The 19,823-nt window shown below is 51.0% G+C and overlaps 6 protein-coding genes across 6 annotated transcripts; all 6 read left to right on the forward strand.

The window, feature by feature from the left end:
• Positions 1-385: 385 nt before the first annotated feature.
• On the forward strand, positions 386-3,184 carry VTN77DRAFT_6662 (uncharacterized protein; the record flags this gene model as incomplete). Its single annotated transcript, XM_069422965.1, has 5 exons — positions 386-438; positions 500-566; positions 688-803; positions 873-1,241; positions 1,303-3,184. 5 exons carry the CDS (start codon positions 386-388, stop codon positions 3,182-3,184), a joined length of 2,487 nt encoding a protein of 828 aa, XP_069276110.1.
• A 715-nt stretch (positions 3,185-3,899) lies between these two features.
• Positions 3,900-6,269, forward strand: VTN77DRAFT_6663 (uncharacterized protein; the record flags this gene model as incomplete). The annotated part of the gene is made up of 1 exon (XM_069422966.1): positions 3,900-6,269. The coding sequence occupies one exon, from the start codon at positions 3,900-3,902 to the stop codon at positions 6,267-6,269; it is 2,370 nt and encodes a 789-aa protein (XP_069276111.1).
• Positions 6,270-7,229: 960 nt separating this feature from the next.
• Positions 7,230-8,784, forward strand: VTN77DRAFT_6664 (uncharacterized protein; the record flags this gene model as incomplete). The annotated part of the gene is made up of 2 exons (XM_069422967.1): positions 7,230-7,422; positions 7,496-8,784. The coding sequence occupies 2 exons, from the start codon at positions 7,230-7,232 to the stop codon at positions 8,782-8,784; spliced, it is 1,482 nt and encodes a 493-aa protein (XP_069276112.1).
• A 724-nt stretch (positions 8,785-9,508) lies between these two features.
• On the forward strand, positions 9,509-11,064 carry VTN77DRAFT_6665 (uncharacterized protein; the record flags this gene model as incomplete). The annotated part of the gene is made up of 4 exons (XM_069422968.1): positions 9,509-9,630; positions 9,703-9,952; positions 10,014-10,223; positions 10,297-11,064. 4 exons carry the CDS (start codon positions 9,509-9,511, stop codon positions 11,062-11,064), a joined length of 1,350 nt encoding a protein of 449 aa, XP_069276113.1.
• Positions 11,065-12,655: 1,591 nt separating this feature from the next.
• VTN77DRAFT_6666 (uncharacterized protein) lies at positions 12,656-15,655 on the forward strand (the record flags this gene model as incomplete). The annotated part of the gene is made up of 5 exons (XM_069422969.1): positions 12,656-12,839; positions 12,894-12,900; positions 12,953-13,033; positions 13,080-13,306; positions 13,359-15,655. The coding sequence occupies 5 exons, from the start codon at positions 12,656-12,658 to the stop codon at positions 15,653-15,655; spliced, it is 2,796 nt and encodes a 931-aa protein (XP_069276114.1).
• Positions 15,656-17,276: 1,621 nt separating this feature from the next.
• On the forward strand, positions 17,277-18,788 carry VTN77DRAFT_6667 (uncharacterized protein; the record flags this gene model as incomplete). Its single annotated transcript, XM_069422970.1, has 1 exon — positions 17,277-18,788. One exon carries the CDS (start codon positions 17,277-17,279, stop codon positions 18,786-18,788), a length of 1,512 nt encoding a protein of 503 aa, XP_069276115.1.
• Positions 18,789-19,823: the final 1,035 nt, after the last annotated feature.

The following is a 19,823-nucleotide window of genomic DNA, read 5'->3' on the forward strand; positions in this document are numbered from 1 at the left end:
GCAAGTCAGGATGACAGTCGCAGTCGTGCATACAAGTCACGTGCACCTTATGTAATCAATTCACGTGACCTGCCACCGTGCCTGAGTGAATGCCGCAGACAAACCAACCAACCAACACGAGCGCCGCAGCCAAGAACAGCTTCTTCTCTCTTCTCTCCCTCATTCACAACCCATCCTCCTGCCATCTCATCATCCACATCCCCTCCACGTCCGCATCTTCCTTCTCCTCCTGTCTTCTTTTCTCTCTCTTTCCTCTACTCTTAACGACTCCGTCTGTCACGACCCCTTTCCCCGCCCTGCCTTCTTTCTCACGGTTCATGCATACTGGCGTCTTAGAGCTTTGCGCGGAGTTGGCCACCCATCCCCCCTCAGATTCTCGACAACCATGTCGAACCGTAATCAGATCGACTCAGTCATTGACGATGACGATGAGTTCTGGTATGCTGTTCCTGTGACCTGTCTTCACAGAGTTTTTTCTACTAACCTCTTTGCGATCTAGCCCTCTCTGCATCGAAGAGTTTGATCTCTCGGACAAGAATTTCAAACCCTGTCCTTGTGGGTACCAGGTTAGTTCCCTCACATTTCATCCCGTCATACTGCTCTGCTGCTTTTCTTGTCTTTGCGCTTCTCCATCTTTTGACTGGGAGGTCGCACCATCCTTTCAACATGGTTCTAACTCAAGATCAGATCTGTCAGTTCTGCTACAATAACATCAAAACCCACAGTGAAGAGGGGAGATGTCCGAACTGCAGACGAGTGTACGATGAGAGCACCATCCAGTACAAAGTCCCTGACGCAGATGAGTAAGTCTCCAACGCCCACATTCCGCCTGCATTCCTTCTGCTTTGATGCTGATTTTCCTCTCAAATAAGGTTCAAAGCGGACTTGGCGTTGAAACATCGTAAGGCGGCCGCCGCGAAGAAAAAAGAACAGGAGAAGCGCGAGATCGAAGCCTCCAGTCGCAAGAACCTCGCGGGGGTCAGGGTCGTTCAGAAGAACCTGGTCTACGTCATCGGGCTGAATCCAACGATACGCGACGAGAACCAGTTGCTGCAGACTTTGCGTGGCCACGATTATTTCGGCCAATATGGCGAGATAGAGAAGATTGTGGTCAGTAAAGCTAAGCCCGGTGGGAATCCAAACCAAGGCATCGGCGTCTACGTGACTTTCGCGAGGAAACAAGATGCGGCCACCTGTATTGCGGCTGTCGATGGGTCCGTCAACGGTGACCGGGTTCTAAGGTAGGATTCATCGCCTAGTCTTATTTTGAGCACGCTTTGATCTAACAAGGCATATCTACAGAGCGCAATATGGGACAACCAAATACTGCTCCTCTTTCCTCCGGGGCGAGCAATGCAACAACAGGAACTGCACCTTCTTGCATGAGACAGGGGATGAGAACGAGAGCTATAGCCGTCAGGATCTCTCCTCCATGAACACCGCCCAGCGCCATGGCCATCCAAATGGTACATCCCCCGCCGTGGGATCTCAGGCTCGACCCTTGCCGCAGCCCGTGCAGTCATCGCAACCCATGCGCCGGCAAGGTAGTAAGGATGACGCTGGAAGCAAACAAGGATCGGACGGATCTGCTCTACCTTCCTCGGCAAGTTGGGCAAACAAGGATGGTCCCCTGAATCGTGCTAGGCGAGCTAGTCTGAGTGGTAGTCGCTCTACACCAGCAAGTCCGAAGCCGGCAAACGTCACAGTCGCGGGCAAGAACGAAGAATCGAAGCGCGCAGACAAACAACCTACACCGGCACAGGATTCGTCACGTCGACCCACACCAGCGCCAGCGCAATCTCAACCAGCCGCCGCTTCTCAACCTTCCTCTCAAACTCGACAGCCTTCGTCGCGACCTGAAGATGCCATATTCGACAGCCTCCTTAAGGCAGTCAACTCACCCGACTTCAAGTTCAACTTTTCTACGGACGGATTGTCGAGTGAAGACCTGAAATTTATCGAAAACGGTCTTTCCTTTATCGACCCTTATGGAGGAGTGAAGCGACGAGCGATGCGGGAGAAAGCCGAGCAAGAGCGAGCCAAGCAAGAAGCTGAGGCGCACTCGCTGTTGCAGTCTGCTGCGGCGGAGGAAGAGACCAAAGAGGGTGGCAGTTTGCAGCTGGGAGGTGAACCAGATGACACACATCCTTCAAGAGGCGCAGGCGGTCGTCGGGAAAATCTTGGCGCTATCCAGCCACCATCGCAGCACGGCACCGCGAACAATTCTGTCGTCGGCTCTCCGGTGTCCCTCAACCATCAGTTTCAAAATCTCAGCTTGAATGGTCGAAGTCTGACCCCGCTCCAGCAACAGCAGCTGATGCTGCTCAAGTCGGCTAACGGCCAACAAGCCGGCTTGATGGAGCCTCTGCAGGCTGGTCTGGGGTCTGCCTCGTTCGACCAAGCTTCTCAGGGTCGCCAGGGTTTGTTTCAGAACTCTATGCCCCAAGTCAGCGGCGTTCAAGGTCATACTCGCCAATCTTCTCGGTTTACGTTCGCCAACGATTCTAATGCGAAGAATGTAGCCAATGTCAGGATGCTCGGCCAGCAAGCGTCGCTCATGCAGTCTGGAACCCCCAATCCTCTGACTGCGCCTACTCCTCAGCACAGCCTTGCCAACCAATTCTACACGAGCAGCGTCCAGGGTCCACCCCCCGGTTTGAAGACTGCTGGGACTCCCCCGATCAGCGGTGGTGGAATGTTCGCCCAGGGTCATGGTTTCACGAACACCAACCTCGGTCTTGGTGCAAACGTTGGAAAACAAGATACGAACCCGGAGCTTATGCGTGAGCTGCTGCGCGGTCGCAGCGGTACAGGAGGTGCCGGTAGTGTACAAGGGCACGATGCTGCTAAGCGTGAGTTCATGTTTCCTTTCCTACAACCCCACCAGACTCCCCCTCCCCTGACTCCCGCTACTGGCCTTCTCAGCGCCTTCTATGGTTCGCAAGCCGGCACATCATATGCCGAGCCTGGACCACAGAAGCAGAAGAAGAAGGGGAAGAAGCACAGACACGCTAACACTTCCTCCGGTGGAGGCGGTGTAGTAGATCTTGCGGACCCGAGTATTTTGCAGGCGAGAATGCACCAGGTTGGTGCCGGTGCCGCTGGGCAAGCGCTGTATGGGAGTCAGGGCCAAGGTGGGTACAATCACTCCATGATGTATGGAGGCGGTTTCAACCGCTGGTGATTGTGAATTTCCCACCTGTGATCCCCTGATGCCCCGTCATGTTGTTCCTACCTACTACCTTTTATCCCCCTTTTCGATCATGGCGCATCTGTCGGTTTTATTACCTTTGCATCATTTTTCTTTTTTTCATGGGTCCTTGTTTATTTCCTCATATGCCATGACATGAATCTCTGTGTCTCTGGATGGGTACCGACCATTGGCTCCTATGATGTTGTTTTTTGAAACCTCTTTTCCTGTGTCGATTTGTTTTTTTTTTTTGAAAAAAAGAAATCCCTTTTTGCAGCGAAGCATCTGGCAGACGGCTCTTGAAAATGCGGGCCCGGGTGTGCCTTTGGCGTTTTTCGATGGGATTGATGATTCTCACATCTATGGTGTGATGTTTTGATGGGAGGCGTTATCGCATTTCTTCTGCCGAGATCTATTATGTCTTCTGGGTTTTTGTTCCTCCATTTGGTGGCCCACCAGCCCTTTTACAGCATTGGGGCGATTCGACATTTTGCCTACCAAGGCTCTTTATGTACGTTAAACCTCCCTGCCCTGTCTTGTACCCAAGGCGGGGTCAATATGCCGAAACAAGTTCTCACATTTAATGTCCATATAGACATCCATCCTGTTGGTCCCTTTGGTCGAGTACCTATCTAGATGGCCAGAATACTCGTGTAATTTGCTCTGCCCTTGTACCGTATTGCATGGCCACCTTGTCCCGTTGCAGTTCATGACAGAGTGCTGGCCGTCACTTGTCATTTCTGTTTCTCGTTATCACACTCGCAAACACGTTCTTTGCATGAGGATTGCTGGTTGTCCACAGGAACTGACAACGATCTGCACAGTTGACGAAGACTTCCCTCCGCTCGGTGCCGGGCTAAAGGACAGAAATGACTTTCCTATGCGACCTTTTATTCCACCATCCGTCCGCTCTGGCACTCCGACGCTTCCACCTGGTCTTCCACTTCCGCATGGCCATCCGGCGGCAGCCCTGCTCCAGCACGATATCTCCAACCCGCAGAGTCCAGCGTCTTCTGTCTCTTATCCAGTTACCACCGCACCACCACCTGGGCTTTCTGCTTCTCGCCGTGGGACGCCAATCCCGAAGCCACAGGAGACTATCTCCCGAAAGCAAACCCCTGTGGTGAAAGAGACCCAGGATGACACTGCTTCCGCAGACAAATCTAAGAATCCGGCAGATATCTCGTTGGGCTCTCCCAAACCGAAATCAAAAAATAACCGTGAAGAAAAAGCGGAAGACTCAGCTGGCGCTGAAAAGGAGCCTGCTGCTAAACCCGCAGAGACGACGAAGCGCCAGGAGCGCAGCACATCTAAGAAAGCGAAGCCGATCAAACTCAACCTGGCCATGCCGACGCCGACCCTCCAGCCAGCGGAACCCGCCACCACTACTAAGGAGGAGACATCTGCTACAAATCCTCCTGCTTTAGCACCAGCACCGGCGCCAGCGCCGTCTTCCCAGATTGGATCGCGACCGAATACACCAATGACCGGCGTCTCGCGCACTTCTGACTCGTCGGGTCCACGCCAGCCGAGAGTGCTTCGTGTTGTCGACACTCCGAAAACAGAGACCCCGCCTCCCCCTTCTGCAGGGCAGTCGGTGTCATCTGCTGCTGCGTCAAAAGCACGATCCAGACGGCCAAGTATATCCTCCGTGAGCAGACCTGCCACTCCTGCGGATGTGGGTTCTGATTATGATCCTAATACGTCTGCCTCGGTATCTCGTGCTAATTCCCCTCCGCCCTCACGGGTGGGGTCTGCGCCTGTTCGGACGATGACGAAAAGCCAGGCGAAGAAAGAACGCAGGCTGAAGGCGAAGCAGGCAGAAGAAGCGAAGAAGGAGGAAGCGGTCGCATCGGCCCCGGTTGAAGAACCTGTGCAGGCACCAATTATCGGTAGAAAACGCAAGACCAAGAAGACTCCCGCAAGCAGCTCTGAGCAATCTGCGGCAACTTCGACGGATACCGGTAAAACCTCTGAACAGGCTGAGAGTGCCACGGCGGACGTGGACGACCAAAAGAAGGGCGCTAAGTCCAAGGACAAGAATAACAAGGACGAAAAATCAGCCGAGGAGAAACAGCCAGAAGCGAAGGAACCCGTTGAGGCATGGAAAGTTAATAATACTATCGAACAAATGCTCAAGGATGCGGAAGCTTCCGGCCGGTCCATCAAGGAGCTCTTCCTCGAGAGGACCTCTCCTCTTCATGTCATTCTCGCGCAAATGCACAAGGCTGGCGAGATCGACCTGAATACGCATCCCCTGTTCAACCCTCCCAGTCTCAATCAGCGTACCGATATGAAATGCACGGCAGAGGATTACGATCGCCTCAAGCGCCCTATCGAGTTGACGGAGGAACATAGAAAGATGCTGCTCCGGGGTGAGCCCATTCGGATCAACGCCGATTCGGATCTTCTCAAAGACCGGTGCTTGATCACTCCCCGTGGGTGTGTCCTGCGCCATCTCTCTGCGGAGGAGGAGGACCGGTATCTTGAGCTGGAGAAGCGTGTGAGCCACGAGGTCATGCAAGAATATCCAGCCATCTCGATGCCCGAACCGGACACGACGAATATGAATGGCGGTCTGGATGCTCTGTTTGCCACGCCGGAGAAGTTCAACATCCGCTGGGTCGACGAGCCATCGCAGACTAGCCTGACTTTGAGCTCTGATGAGGCTGTAATGACAGCGCCAGACACGTCTGCAGCGTCCTCGACGACGGCATCTGCGCCGCCAAATGTGTTGTCCACGATGGAGGCGGACACGACTCGCAGCCACAACTGGGCCATTGCCAACACCGCCGAACTCGTCAACGCGACAGCTGCTTCGGTTCGTTCGTTTGCTGCGGCCACCGCCAAACACATGCTGGGGGCAGCCGGTATGGTGCTAGGTGATATTCCGGATATTGAGGATGTTCGGGCCATGTCGGATGAGGAGTTGCGGGCATACATTGAGCGATCGCAGCGCGAGCTGGAGACTTCCCGCAAGGAGTTTGAGTCTCTCGACAAGAAGTTCAATGCGCTCGTCAAGCGGAACAAGAAGCTTGCGCAGCAGGCGCTCAGTGCGGTGGTGGAGGTTGGGAAGTAGCCAGGTGAAACTTGCACGAGGTCGCAGAAGAAACTTTTCTCTACGAAGCATTATTCTATGACTATCACAACGAAATGATTTTGGATTGGTTGACACGGCGCGGTATTGCATTACACCACGACACTGACGACAATTGTCTTTATCCTTACCACTTTCTGCTCACGTTTGCTTCGCATTTGCATTCTCTGCAGAATTTCATTCTGGCTTTTTCAGGTGATTGTGCCATAGACCAGCTGCGGCATAGATTCATTGTTATTGTTATCACTTAGATGTGTGTCTGTATGCATGTATGAATAGAAGAACAATAACAATGATAATTGATTACGTCGGATGAAGAAAGGCTAAGCCAAGATCCTATATTTTGCTGTCTACAAGATAGCTTTCTTTTTCGATTTGGTTTCGTAAGGCAATTAGTTAGTATATCTATAGATTGCGCAAGGATATGTTTACCCGCTAGTAGTTAACTCTTATCTCTTGTAACTCCTATCTGTTATCTGTTCATCTGCCCCAAGATCGGGCGGAACGCCGATGACGCCATCCGCGGTGTTGTTCGTTCAATTGTCTGGACCATAAATAATTCCCCATCATTGTTTGAATTGCGCCGTGCAATGTACAGAGACTAAACTATAAAAAAGAGAGAGAAAATAAAACCACGCGCAGAAAAAAGATAGAGAGAGAGAATGAGACCAATCTGAAGAAACGCGATAAACTGACTGGTCTGTACCTGCGTGATAGATAACGCGACAGGCCATGCATACCGGACCATATCGGCAGCTACCTATCCGGATAGAACCCCGCGTCAGTTAAGTCATTATTATTTTATTTATTTATCTTCATTTATTTTACTATATGTCGAGATGACACCCTCGTCAACTGACCCTGAACTGACTTGCCGTAGAAAAGCCAAAACTGGAACCTTGCATGTGACCTAGCTGCTTGGCACGTACAGCATATACAGTTATGGCATCTGCATCCAGCACGCCTCTAGCAGAGAAGCACTCTCCCATCGCCATCATCGGAGCAGGAATTTTCGGGCTCAGCAGCGCCATCCACCTTGCCCAGAGAGGCTTCACCAACGTGACTGTCTTCGACAGGCAGCCGTATTGGGAGACGCAATATGACTTTGATGCGGGTTGCGATGCGGCATCGGCAGGTACGTACCTACATCCTAGCAGGATTGAGTCTAAAAACGAGTTGAGAATGTTACTATTCTAACGGTCTCGCAGACTGCAACAAGATCATCCGCGCCGCCTATGGACATGAGGTGTGGTATCAGAACCTCACTCTCGAGGCGATCGAGCAGTGGGAGGCCTGGAACGAGGATCTGGCGCGAGGGCAAGATCTGCCCCCGGGAATGACGAGCAAAGATCGCATCTACGTGAGCTGTGGGAACTACCATTTAGGCGACGAACCCGGTCTCAATCCGTTTGAGACGCTGTCTGTGCAGAATCTCACAAAGGCCGGCAAGGGCCATACGCAGTACATCCTCACTGAACCGGGAGAGGTTGAGCGAGCGAAGAAGGATGGCTATGGCTATGCCGTGGACCCCTTTCGTCTCTCGAAAGATGGGAAGTACTCTGGCTATCTGGATACGATTGGCGGGTTTGTCTACGCGGACAAAGCGTGTCGCTACTCGCTGCACAAGGCTCATAGACTGGGAGTGAAGTTCGTGCTTGATAAGACGGCAGGCCAGTTCGAAGGTTTCCACGAAGAGGACGGCAAGGTTGTAGGTGTCAAGACGAAAGACGGTAAACTCCATCCAACAGCCCTGACCATCGTCGCGTGTGGGGGGTGGACGCCGACCCTCCTCCCTGAGATGGACGGGCTCTGCGAAACGACAGCCGGCTCGATCGCCATGATCCAGATCCCCGCGGACTCTCCCCTGCGCGAGCGCTTCTCGCCAGAAAACTTCCCCGTGTGGCAGTACAAAGTGCGCGCCGGGGCCGACGGCAATCTCTACGGCTTTCCCCTGGACGAGCGCGGCGTGATGAAACTCGGCTACCGGGGGACGAAATACACGAACCCGCAGCGCGACGCGCAGGGGAAAGAGCGCAGCGTGCCCATCACGCGCTGGACGACACCGTCGATCCAGAACCAACTACCGCAGAAATCAGTCGAAGTCATCCGCAAATTCCTCGACTCATATCTGCCCGAGCTGCGCGAGCACGGGATCAACATCACCAGCACGCGCCTGTGCTGGTACACAGACTCGTTCGACAACCACTTCGTCATCGACTCTGTCCCGTCGAAACCCGGCGTCGTCGTCGCCACGGGCGGGAGTGGCCACGCATTCAAGTTCCTCCCCGTCATCGGCAGGTTTGTGGCGGACCGCGTCGAGGGCCGCGAGGAGTGCGACATTATGCGCTTCTGGCGGTGGAGGAAGCTTGCGCCGGGGCAGAAGCCGTATAATGAGCTCATGAAGGGGAGTAACAGTCCGACGGCATTGCAGAATGTGCAGATGAGTGAGGAGAGGGATTTGTTGCTGGGGGATATGAGTTATCGGTCGAGGTTGTAGATGTCATCGTCTGGAGATGTGAGCCTCATATTGGCAGAGTAAGGAGCTAGTACTGTATATGAGAATAGACAAAAGATTGGCTTTTTATACCCAGACAATGCCCTATTCGGTTAATTCCCATCCCCTTTATTGTCTCCGGTAGTTCACAGCTTTGTAGCTAGGTTGCACTCCCTCAAATCGAAAAATAAATATAGATACGATATAGTGATGTGTAAGTGGATAGCAGGATAGCATCTAACTCAGTGATATTCGCACTAATAGTTAGACGAAGTGACAGATAGATATTTGTATGACATCTTAGCAAATAGTAAAGATTGCGGACGTATTCTGTGAAAGGCAAAGTGATGAATTTGCTTATCTGATCAGAGCAGATCTTGGCGGATAAGTCATTTCTGTGGAAGAACACAAAAAAACCCAACACAGGACAGAGAGAAATGCGAAAGTGATAAGATCAGCACTGGAAAGTATGTAAGTATTGCCTATCTAGCTATCTATTCAGTGTTCTTGTTCTTGTTCTTGGTGGTTATCCAACTGGACTGTTATCTCGGCAATCATCGGCAACCTCCAGCCACTTGCCGACGCCAACCGAGCTCTCCGTCCCCGCCAAGGTCGATAATCGTCCCTTCTTCAAAGGGAAGCTCTCGCACACTCTTTCTTCACCAGTTCCTTCCTCTCCATCTCTTGTTGATACAGGTGATGGTTTGAGAAGAAGATACACCAAACAATGGCTTCATCACTGCCCAGCCGGTGGGCTGTCCGCATGCGCATCCCGCGCCGTCCGAGCACAGTCCTGGCCTCGGTGCGGCGGTGGAACAGCTCCATCTCGCAGCGACCGGGATCAGATCAGTAAGTGGAATTCTACAGCATCAGCCTTCTATCGAGACAAATGAATGAAGAATGCTAACTGTTCGCTCGCAGCGTCCGCTTCCCCGGCGCCGTCAACAGCAAATTCACCTCCGAACTGGCCTTTTCGCGACCGTCCACCTTCGCCGCCATGCCTACCTATCGTGTCATGGACTCGGACGGCGTCATTGTCGATACGTCGCGCGGTCCGCCGGATGTGTCGGATGAGGAGGTTATTACGTGGTATAAGAATATGCTGACAGTCAGCATTATGGATCTCATCATGTTTGAGGCGCAGAGGCAGGGGCGGATCAGTTTTTACATGGTAGGAATCAGCAGGCCTCCAACTGTATATCCTGCAATTTTAGCTGACTGCTGTGTGAAAGGTCTCCGCAGGCGAGGAAGGTATCGCCGTAGGCTCCGCGTCCGCATTGACGCCAGACGACGTGATTTTCCTGCAGTATCGAGAAGCGGGCGTCTTCCAGCAGCGCGGATTCACCCTGAAGCAGTTTATGAGCCAGCTCTTTTCTAACCGCAATGATTCTGGGCGGGGGCGGAACATGCCTGTGCATTATGGGTTGAAACACCCTCGTATAGTAAGTCCTGCAAAGTGAACCAGCGGAAATATCTCATATTTGCTCTGATCAGATTTTAATTGAATATGTTTAGTTTACGATATCATCACCCCTCGCAACCCAACTCCCTCAGGCCACCGGAGCCGCCTACGCTTTGAAACTGCAGGCCCTGCAGAACCCTAACAACCCCCCTCGCGTCGTGGCCTGCTACTTCGGCGAAGGCGCCGCCAGCGAGGGCGACTTCCACGCGGCGCTGAACATGGCCGCGACGCGATCCTGCCCGGTTATCTTCATCTGCCGGAACAACGGCTACGCCATCTCGACCCCGACGTTGGAGCAATACCGTGGCGACGGCATCGCCAGCCGAGGCGTCGGCTACGGGATCGACACGATCCGCGTGGACGGGAACGACATCTTCGCCATGCGCGAAGTCACCAAGGAAGCGCGGCGCATGGCGCTAGAGAACGGCGGACGGCCCATCCTCATCGAAGCGATGAGCTACCGCGTGTCCCACCACAGCACAAGCGACGACAGCTTCGCGTACCGGGCACGCGTGGAGGTCGAGGACTGGAAACGGCGCGACAACCCTATTATCCGGCTGCGCAAGTGGCTCGAGAACAAGGGGCTGTGGAACGACGAGCTGGAGCAGCAGACGCGCAACGAGCTGCGGGCCGAAATCCTGAAGGAATTCAACGCGGCGGAAAAGGAGAAGAAGCCGCCGCTGAAGTCCCTCTTCACGGATGTGTACGAGGAGCTGACGGAGGAAGCGGAGGCGCAGCGGCAGGAGCTGAAGCGGATTCTGGAGAAGTATCCGGCGGAGTATAATCTGAATGATTATGAGGATGGGATTAAGGGGTTGTAGTAGACAACATGTCACATGAGACCGCCTGCGCAGGACTTCTTTTTTTTTTGTCTGTTCTTCATGAATGAATCTGTGAATGACTGTATGTAGATTTCCCTGTCATTTTTATCTTATCATCTCAGGTCCATCTGTTCTGTACAGCATTGTATGCTACTAGATAGGTATAAACCAGGACAGTGAGTTATTGATTGAGTGGTGGATCTCTTTTTCATCGCTAGAGATAGCTTTGAATAGGTCTGAGCGCATGGCCTGACTCTGCTGTGTTCTCTGATGATGGAATGAAAGAGGCAGGAAAGATACAACACTGTTAAAAAATTATCTTAAGAAATAACTCTTTCAGTATCACTTATCTGGGGCAAAAAATCATATAGAATAGAATATTCCCTAAATATACATATATATATATATATATAGAATTATTTTCCTTATTTTCTCTCTTTATTTTTTTATAAGATCGTGCTTATAATTTGATTCATTTCGATTGCTAGATATCAACTCAATTTATAGTAATTATTAAAGTACAAAATTTTGTATTGTATATAAATTTAGGGTAGCCAATTCTCTCTCTCTCTCTCTCTCTTTTTAAAAAAAAGATTTTGATAATATCCCAACTATATGATTTTGTTCTAGAATAAAAGCATAAAATCTATATGTTTTAGGTGAAAATAGGCGGGGAGGGTGGAAGCTGCACAACAAATACGTCGAAATACCTAGGTACCTTACTGTAGATAGCCAAGAAGTTGATGTCATGGCACCTGCAACAGATAGATAGTCTTTCAGAAATGTATGTAGTGCATTGTACCGTACCCGGTCTTTCCCCTCTTCTCCTTAATTACGCAACCCAATGAAATGCCTGCACTGACTCAATCCAACCGGCTCAATTTACGTGCTTAAGTACTGTGTATATAGGGCTACCTGCTGGACATGCCAAATCGGGCTGCGGAGTGGCGTTCGGCACAATTCCCTGGCGGAGTTCCCCCGAGTCGATCGAGGTTGCTATTATTCTATTTTAATTTGATATTTCATTTTATCCGGCTGGCTTTCTCTTCCCTTCTCAATCCAATGCCGTTCCTGGGTGACGACGTCCAATTATTTGTCCTGAGAGGATCTATGCCGTACCTGGCAGAAACATTATTTTCATCGCCTAATTGCTTCTCTGATTGCTTCTTTCTGCCGGAGCGTCGGCATCGCTGGGCCTCCTCTTCTTTTCGGCGTGTCGAACCCCGCATTTTATCCCCCCGCTCCAAACCCAATTATTCCACGTATCCACGATATCCACGCCAGGCCAGTGGCGCTCCTAACCTGATGTCATCCATAGACCATCTACCGGAGAAAAGAATCCATGCTAGCCTACGCACCTACTGGAGCTTCCTCTTCCGTTGCAGGCTTGCAGCTCGTTGCAATGTAACTCCGGGCTCCACGCATTAGCCGTGGAGAAGGAGGAACTGAAGCTGCCCTCGTTGCTGCGCCGCGCTGGACCTGCCGATCTATAGTATAAATGCGGTGGCGTCGCTCTTTCCACGATGTTACAGTACGGCTGTCGAAGGTTCTGTACATATCTATGTACATACCTCTGTGATTGCAGGCTGCCATGTTGTTCCGAAAAGAGCTGTCGCTGTTACTGGCTGCGGCCAGTCTTCCGCTGACTCATGCACAACATGTCGTCGATCTCAGTGGGGATGGTTGGACAGTGAGGAATGCGGAGGGAAACGTCACGGTGCCGGGTCGTTTGCCTTCGCAGGTCCATTTGGATCTGTATGCGGCGAAAGTCATTGGTGAGTATTCGCAGAAGAATTCAGGACGAAATTTACTAACTCAACTGTTGCTAGATGACCCGTAGGTGGAAGGCACGGGCTATTTGACTTCCAACTTCATACTGACGGATCAGATACTACGGTCTGAATGACTTCGATCTTCGATGGATTATCTGGTCCAACTGGACCTACACCAGCAATCCCATCGCGAACCTGTGAGTGAAAGCCACACCTATGCAAGCTGACAACTGACAACTTCAGCCTCGACAATGCCACAAGCACCTGGCTTGTTTTTGATGGATTGGACACCTTCACCACCATCGAGTTCTGCGGCGAGTTTGTGGGAACCACGAACAACCAGTTCCGGCAGTGGCAGTTTGACGTCTCGGACATTCTCAAGTCCTGCAAAAGTGCTCCCACCCTGAACCTCAACTTTGGCAGCGCGCCGACCATCGCAAATGCAATTGCGAACGAACCGGGTCAAGAACGTCAGTTGAAATTGGATCACTTGATTGCAATCTAGTCACTGACAACTTGCAGAATGGCCGTATGGTGTCCAGGAAGTGTTTGAATTTCCCAACCGCGAGTTCATCCGCAAAGAGCAGTCCGACTTTGGCTGGGACTGGGGCCCCGCGTTCGCCCCTGCAGGACCCTGGCGTCCAGCGTACGTGGTGCAATTTGCTGCTTCAGACGGCGTCTACGTGCTCAATACCGATCTCGATATCTTCCGCCAGGGTCAGATCAACCATCTGCCGCCCGATCAGAGTGCGCCGTGGGTGGTCAATGCCAGTATCGATTTTCTGGGGAATCTTCCCGAAGGGGCATCGTTGACAATCGATATCAAGGACGCCAAAGATTCCTCCACACTTGCGTCCGGCTCGTTAAGCAATATTACCGTGTCAGGGAATACCATCACCGGTACCACAACGGTGGACGCAAATGCCCCCAAGCTCTGGTGGCCAAACGGCCTGGGAGAGCAGAATCTCTATCAAGTGACAATCAACGTCGTTGATAGCGAGAAGAGGACCCTGGCCACCGTGACCAAGCGAACTGGTTTCCGCACCATCATTCTCAACAGAACCAACATCACCGAACAGCAGCTGGCCCAGGGGATTGCCCCGGGCGCGAACTGGCATTTTGAAATCAACGGACATGAATTCTATGCCAAGGGGTCGAACTTTATCCCTCCTGACGCATTCTGGCCTCGGGTGACGGAAGACCGGATCAAGAAGCTGTTCGATGCCGTTGTTGCCGGGAATCAAAACATGCTCCGCGTGTGGGCATCTGGAGCGTATTCTCCAGACTTTCTGTACGACATCGCAGACGAGAAGGGGATCCTCCTGTGGAGCGAATTCGAATTCAGTGACGATATGTACCCCGTCGATCAGGCGTTCCTCGACAATGTGGCTGCCGAAGTGGTCTACAATGTCCGCCGCGTGAACCACCATCCGTCTCTGGCGCTGTGGGCAGGAGGAAACGAGATCGAAAGCCTTGAGATCCCGACGGCACAGGCTGCGGACCCGGAAGGCTATACCAAGTATGTCGGCGAGTATGAGAAGCTGTTTATCAGTCTGATCCTGCCCCTCGTGTACGAGAATACCCATTCAATCAGTTACAACCCGAGCTCGACGACAAACGGCTACCTGGAAGTCAATCTGTCCGCGCCGGTCCCGATGGTGGAACGATACTGGAACTTGACGCCAGGGTCGTATTACGGCGACACCGACTACTACAACTACGACAGCCAGATCGCGTTCAACTACTCTGGCTACCCAGTGGGACGGTTTGCCAACGAGTTTGGCTTCCACAGCATGCCCAGTCTGCAGACCTGGCAGCAGGTAGTCCCAGAGGATCAGCTGTACTTCAACAGCAGTGTCGTGATGCTCCGGAACCACCACTACCCGGCAGGCGGGCTCTTCACGGACAACTATCACAACAGCTCTCTCGGCATGGGGGAGATGACCCTCGCCGTCGAGCGCTATTATCCGATCCCGTCGAAGACAGACCCCATCGCGAACTTCAGCGCATGGTGTCTCGCGACGCAGCGGTTCCAAGCCGACATGTACAAGTCGGAGATCCAGTTCTACCGCCGCGGAAGCGGGTTCCCGAACCGCCAGCTGGGGTCGCTCTACTGGCAGCTGGAAGACATCTGGCAGGCGCCGACCTGGGCGGGGATCGAGTACGACGGCCGGTGGAAAGTGCTGCACTACGTCGCGAAGGATATCTACCAGCATGTGATTGTCTCTCCGTTCTGGAACTATACGACAGGCGACCTGGAGATCTACGTGACGTCGGATCTGTGGGAGGCCGTGTCGGGAACGGTGCAGCTGTCCTGGCTGGACTTTAAGGGGCAGCCACTGCCCAAGAATGCAGGCACGCCGTCGAAACTACCGTTCACCGTCGGCGCCATCAACACGACAAACATCTACTCAACCAACATCCAGAACCTGACCATCCCAGACCTTCGCGACGCAGTTCTGATCCTGTCGCTGGAAGCTACAGGCCACACACCAAACGCGGCGGAGGCAGTGCAGTTCACGCACCAGAACTTCTTCACTCCCGTATGGACGAACGAAGCAAAGCTCGTCGACCCGCAGATCGAGCTGTCCTACAACGAAGCGACGAAGAAGTTCACCGTCGAGGCGAAAAGCGGCGTCGCGCTGTACACCTGGCTCGACTACCCGGCGGGCACAGTGGGGTATTTTGACGACAACTCGTTTGTCCTGAGGCCGGGACAGCCGCGGGAGATTGGCTTCACAGTCCAGGAGGATTCCTCTGGAGGAGCGTGGACGAGGCAGGTTACTGTGCAGAGTATTTGGGACCAGACGCAGACGTAGTAATCTGCCGTCAAGCAAGAATAAGTACGCACTTGCTAGTAGTAACTAAAGGGGGAAGAAATCATTGTATAGGTCGGATCTCTTATATATACATGCATATATATACTTTTATATACAATGTAAATCCAGATAGTTTCTGCCCGCCACTTTTTTTTTTCATCATCAAGACCTATCGTACTGAGCTCATATTACCTATATCATTGATGCCAACGTTCCAACCCGTCGTCAACCAACTGCGGATAACTCACCCAGCACAGAACACTACCAGCATGGAGATTATATCTAGAAATTCATCAGCGGAGGGTAAATGTACACAGTTCTAGAGTCGGCTGCCTACCATGAGGTGTCTTTGCCCGAAGCATCTTTGCAACCACTTGCCCCTTGCTTTTCCAAATTGGCCAGTGCTTCAATGTACACCTAGAAACATGTCCAAAGTTACAGACAGACATGGTCTGAGGAGAACTGAGATAGGAGTGTGCGCCACAAACCTTGCAGCCACGTGATCAACACGCCACATATCACGTGATTAAGAGTGGACAATTTTGCCATGGTGCTAGTATGAATCCCAATTCATGCTTCCGCAACTCGAATGTGACTTCAAATCAAAGAGCATAGAAAACAAGGTGTCAGGTCCTGAAAGCCCTGCCCTGAATATAACAATAAAAGGAATGTTTTGGAGATCTAGCATTGATGAGTCTCCCATTTTGATATTCTAGAGCTCGCGTTGAGTACCGTCATTGGGTGGTGGAGTAACATTACCAGGTGGTGGGTCTGTGGGTCATAGCTGGGCACTTGGGGAACAACCAAGTGGCTTGCTATCTGCCATTTTCTAGTATCGGTTTTCTTTCATGTCTTTCAGCTGTACTGGAGTAATAGTATAATTTCCATTCAAGGATTTTTGTCTAACTTTCCCGCTCGCGCCTAGATGCAACATGTTCTTGCATCCCTCCCCTCATACTCATGGGACATGAACAGCCTTTCTAAGCCTCATCTTCAGCCTTCCGCAAAGATTGTTTGACAACTATCTCCTTATCGTTATCTTCATCGAAAACCCTCTCCCATTGATCAAAGGTACGAGCTTCAGGAAGTCCAGCCAGGAACGATGCTTGTAGCACCTGCATCATAACATCCTGTACCATTGTAACCTTGCGCATATCCTTCTCAGCCTTGTCGTCTCCTTGGGGCGGATACTCAAAGCTGGTTCCTCCTAAGACTAGTGTCCAGTCTATAAAGCTGCAGGATTACATGGTATTACACCACACTAGCGTTTGTACAGTACATCTGATTCCAAGGATTTTGGTGCCACTAAATTTCTCTGTCCTTCTAGGCCAATTATTCTGCTCCGAAATTGACATATCCAACAGCACGGCGGCGACTAACAAGGGCTGTGGGAAGGGGGGTTATTGATAGCAACACAGTAGACATACCGCTACTCCCTCTCAATATCCCTGTGATTAGCCCAGAGCTGTATGGGTATTGGAATCTCGTCTAGGCGCAATTCTGGCAGTGCCAGCACAGAGGGAGTATATTCTGTTGTTCACCACTATTTCTCCAAAGTTCTTGATCTAGCACAGGACTGCCACTAAACTTCTAGACAAAGTTACCCTTCTCGACAAAAATCATGAAAGTTGGTCGTTATATAGTAGCCGGTTTGCGTCGGCACATTGATTCCCTCGATCTCAAAACATTCCTCTGGGTTCTAGGAATCTTAGGTGCTTTTTCGGGCAAAATCTCTCGGATCCTTTCTTTACACAGGTATCTGACGACCTCAGTTGAAATTAATCGAACCGATGATTCATACAAGCATTTATCGAAGTGGATGGAAGAACATGTCGACAAACTGTATGATGGCCGCTTGCGGGTGTCATCTTCTGCAACGTGGGATCTCGACTATTGCCGTCCAGACAAGACCACGAAGTTTAAATTTCAACCACAGACAATGTCTCGCCTGTTTTGGCACCGAGGCCATGTTTTCTATCTGTATCGGAAAGATATGGATGGTGAGACCAGTCAGGAGTCATCAAGCCTGACTGTGGTCGTCCTTTGGCCGTCACGACAACCGATAACAAACCTCTTGGAGGAAGCTGAACGGGAATATGCTTCCAGCATCAAAAGATTTGTCCCAATATATAGTCCACGGCCCAAGGAGGAACGAAAGTGGTCTCATATTCCGCCATGGATTGAAGAACCCCCGTCCCCAGCTCGGAGTCTGGACACAGTGATAATGGAGACTGAACTTCGGGAAAACCTTCTCCAAACCCTGGATCAATTTTTTGCTTCAGATACTGCTAAGTGGTATTTTGAAAAAGGTATTCCATACCGCACGGGACTTCTCCTCTGGGGCCCGCCTGGAACAGGAAAGACATCTTTAGCTGGAGCCATTGCGGCACACTATGATCTCTGCATCTACCGGGTCTCCCTGCAAGATGATAGTCTCTTTGAAAACGACTTGATGAAACTTTCAAAAAGAGTCGGTTCAAGATCTATTCTTCTCCTGGAAGACATCGATGTTGCCGGCATAGGGAACAGAATATCCCTTTCGGGTCTGTTGAACATTATTGACGGCTTTGGGGCTTCCCAGGGTAGAGTGACAATTATGACAACAAACCATCGAGATCAGCTAGCCCCAGAACTTATTCGGAAAGGACGTGTTGACTTGGAAATTTATATGGGTCTCGCGAGCTCCAGTCAAATTCGGGAAATGTTCTTCTGGATCTTTGCTCCTAGCAGTAAGAGGGATGCTAGTTCTGAGCTAGTACGACTTGCAAACACATTCGCTACAATCATCCCAACCAACACTTTTGCTCCTGTTGATATTCAAACATATCTGGTGCAGTACAAGACATGTCCAGAAAATGCAGTCAAGGATGCGGAGGAGTGGGTGAAGCAAAACAAGCCACAGAAAACCAGCAATTCTCAAACATTGGGCAATGAAGGACATCAGTGTCTACCATTTATTGATGCTGGCACTTCAAGCCGCGGTATTAACTCACACAATACCAATACATGTTTGACCGGACTGCTGTCAACTGCAATGCAAGGACATATAGCTTGTGATGGAGCACTATCGAGGGAGAACCTGTGCAGCCAATCCGGATATCATATTTGTTGTCAGAGATGGCAAGATAGTTGAATAACACGTGGAGGGCAGCAAGGGTTGCTAAGCATGGGGACGGCTAGATTGGGAATCATCTTTTGTGTATTTGAGATAGACAAAAGTGTTGTGACAGTGAACTCGCTTTTTTCCCTGAAATGCATCCTCTAGGTCACCTAGAAATTCTTCTCATTCATCAAGATGAAGAGATTTTATATATGCATTTTTGTATCAGAGAATAGTCACAGTTGATCGAGACTGAAACCAATCCTATTTCTAGAAGCCCACAGAATATAATCTCTAAGCAATGTTTAGCCGACCATTTGTGCAGTAGTGGTCATTTCTCGGCCTGGAGTTGGACAAAGGATCAGAGAAGGATGGCTCAAATTCTGGGCGGTACTTACTCGTCGGATAGACAACTGTGATACTAGTATAGGTAACGATTGGTCCGGGTAAAATATATATCGTTGTTGTCGGAGCATTCTTGTAAAACTCCCCTAGGCAGTTTCCTGGATTCAGCGCGAATAAGGATGTCTGATTGCAATAACAGAACCCTGCCCCCGGACACGCAAAAAACCAGAGTGGCTCTGTAGTATTGACACTGAGTAGATGGTATTCAGACGCAATATCATAGTTTCCATCTGCACATGGTTGCGATAATGTCGACTTAAATACTCTATAATCGCCATGGGACTCGAACAGAATAACATCGTCCACAGGTATGTCATCTAGATAAGAAGGATTAAACAGCGTTTCGCCTCCATAGTTGATTGTGGCTGTATGAACTGTAGTAGTGGGGGTTGCCCTTGTCTTTGTAAGATTCGAATGGCTCATAGGTAAGGTCGGATGAGGCTTGGGTGTCATAGAGCATATTTTTGTCTTTGTTGGAGGCTGTGTAATTGATCCTGTCCTATTCACGCTGAGAGGCGACNTTCAATGATGCCGGAGATGTCCTGAATGGTGATGGAATAACGGAGGAAGATGCCATATGAGCACTGGAGTGAGCCTGAACAGAGCTGATTGCTGTAGATGGGGTGGGTAATGTAATTTTAACGTTAATGCATGCAGCAAAAA

Source organism: Rasamsonia byssochlamydoides, assembly GCF_041956645.1.
Source record: "Rasamsonia byssochlamydoides strain NRRL 3658 unplaced genomic scaffold VTN77scaffold_50, whole genome shotgun sequence".
Taxonomy (NCBI): Eukaryota; Fungi; Ascomycota; class Eurotiomycetes; order Eurotiales; family Trichocomaceae; genus Rasamsonia; species Rasamsonia byssochlamydoides.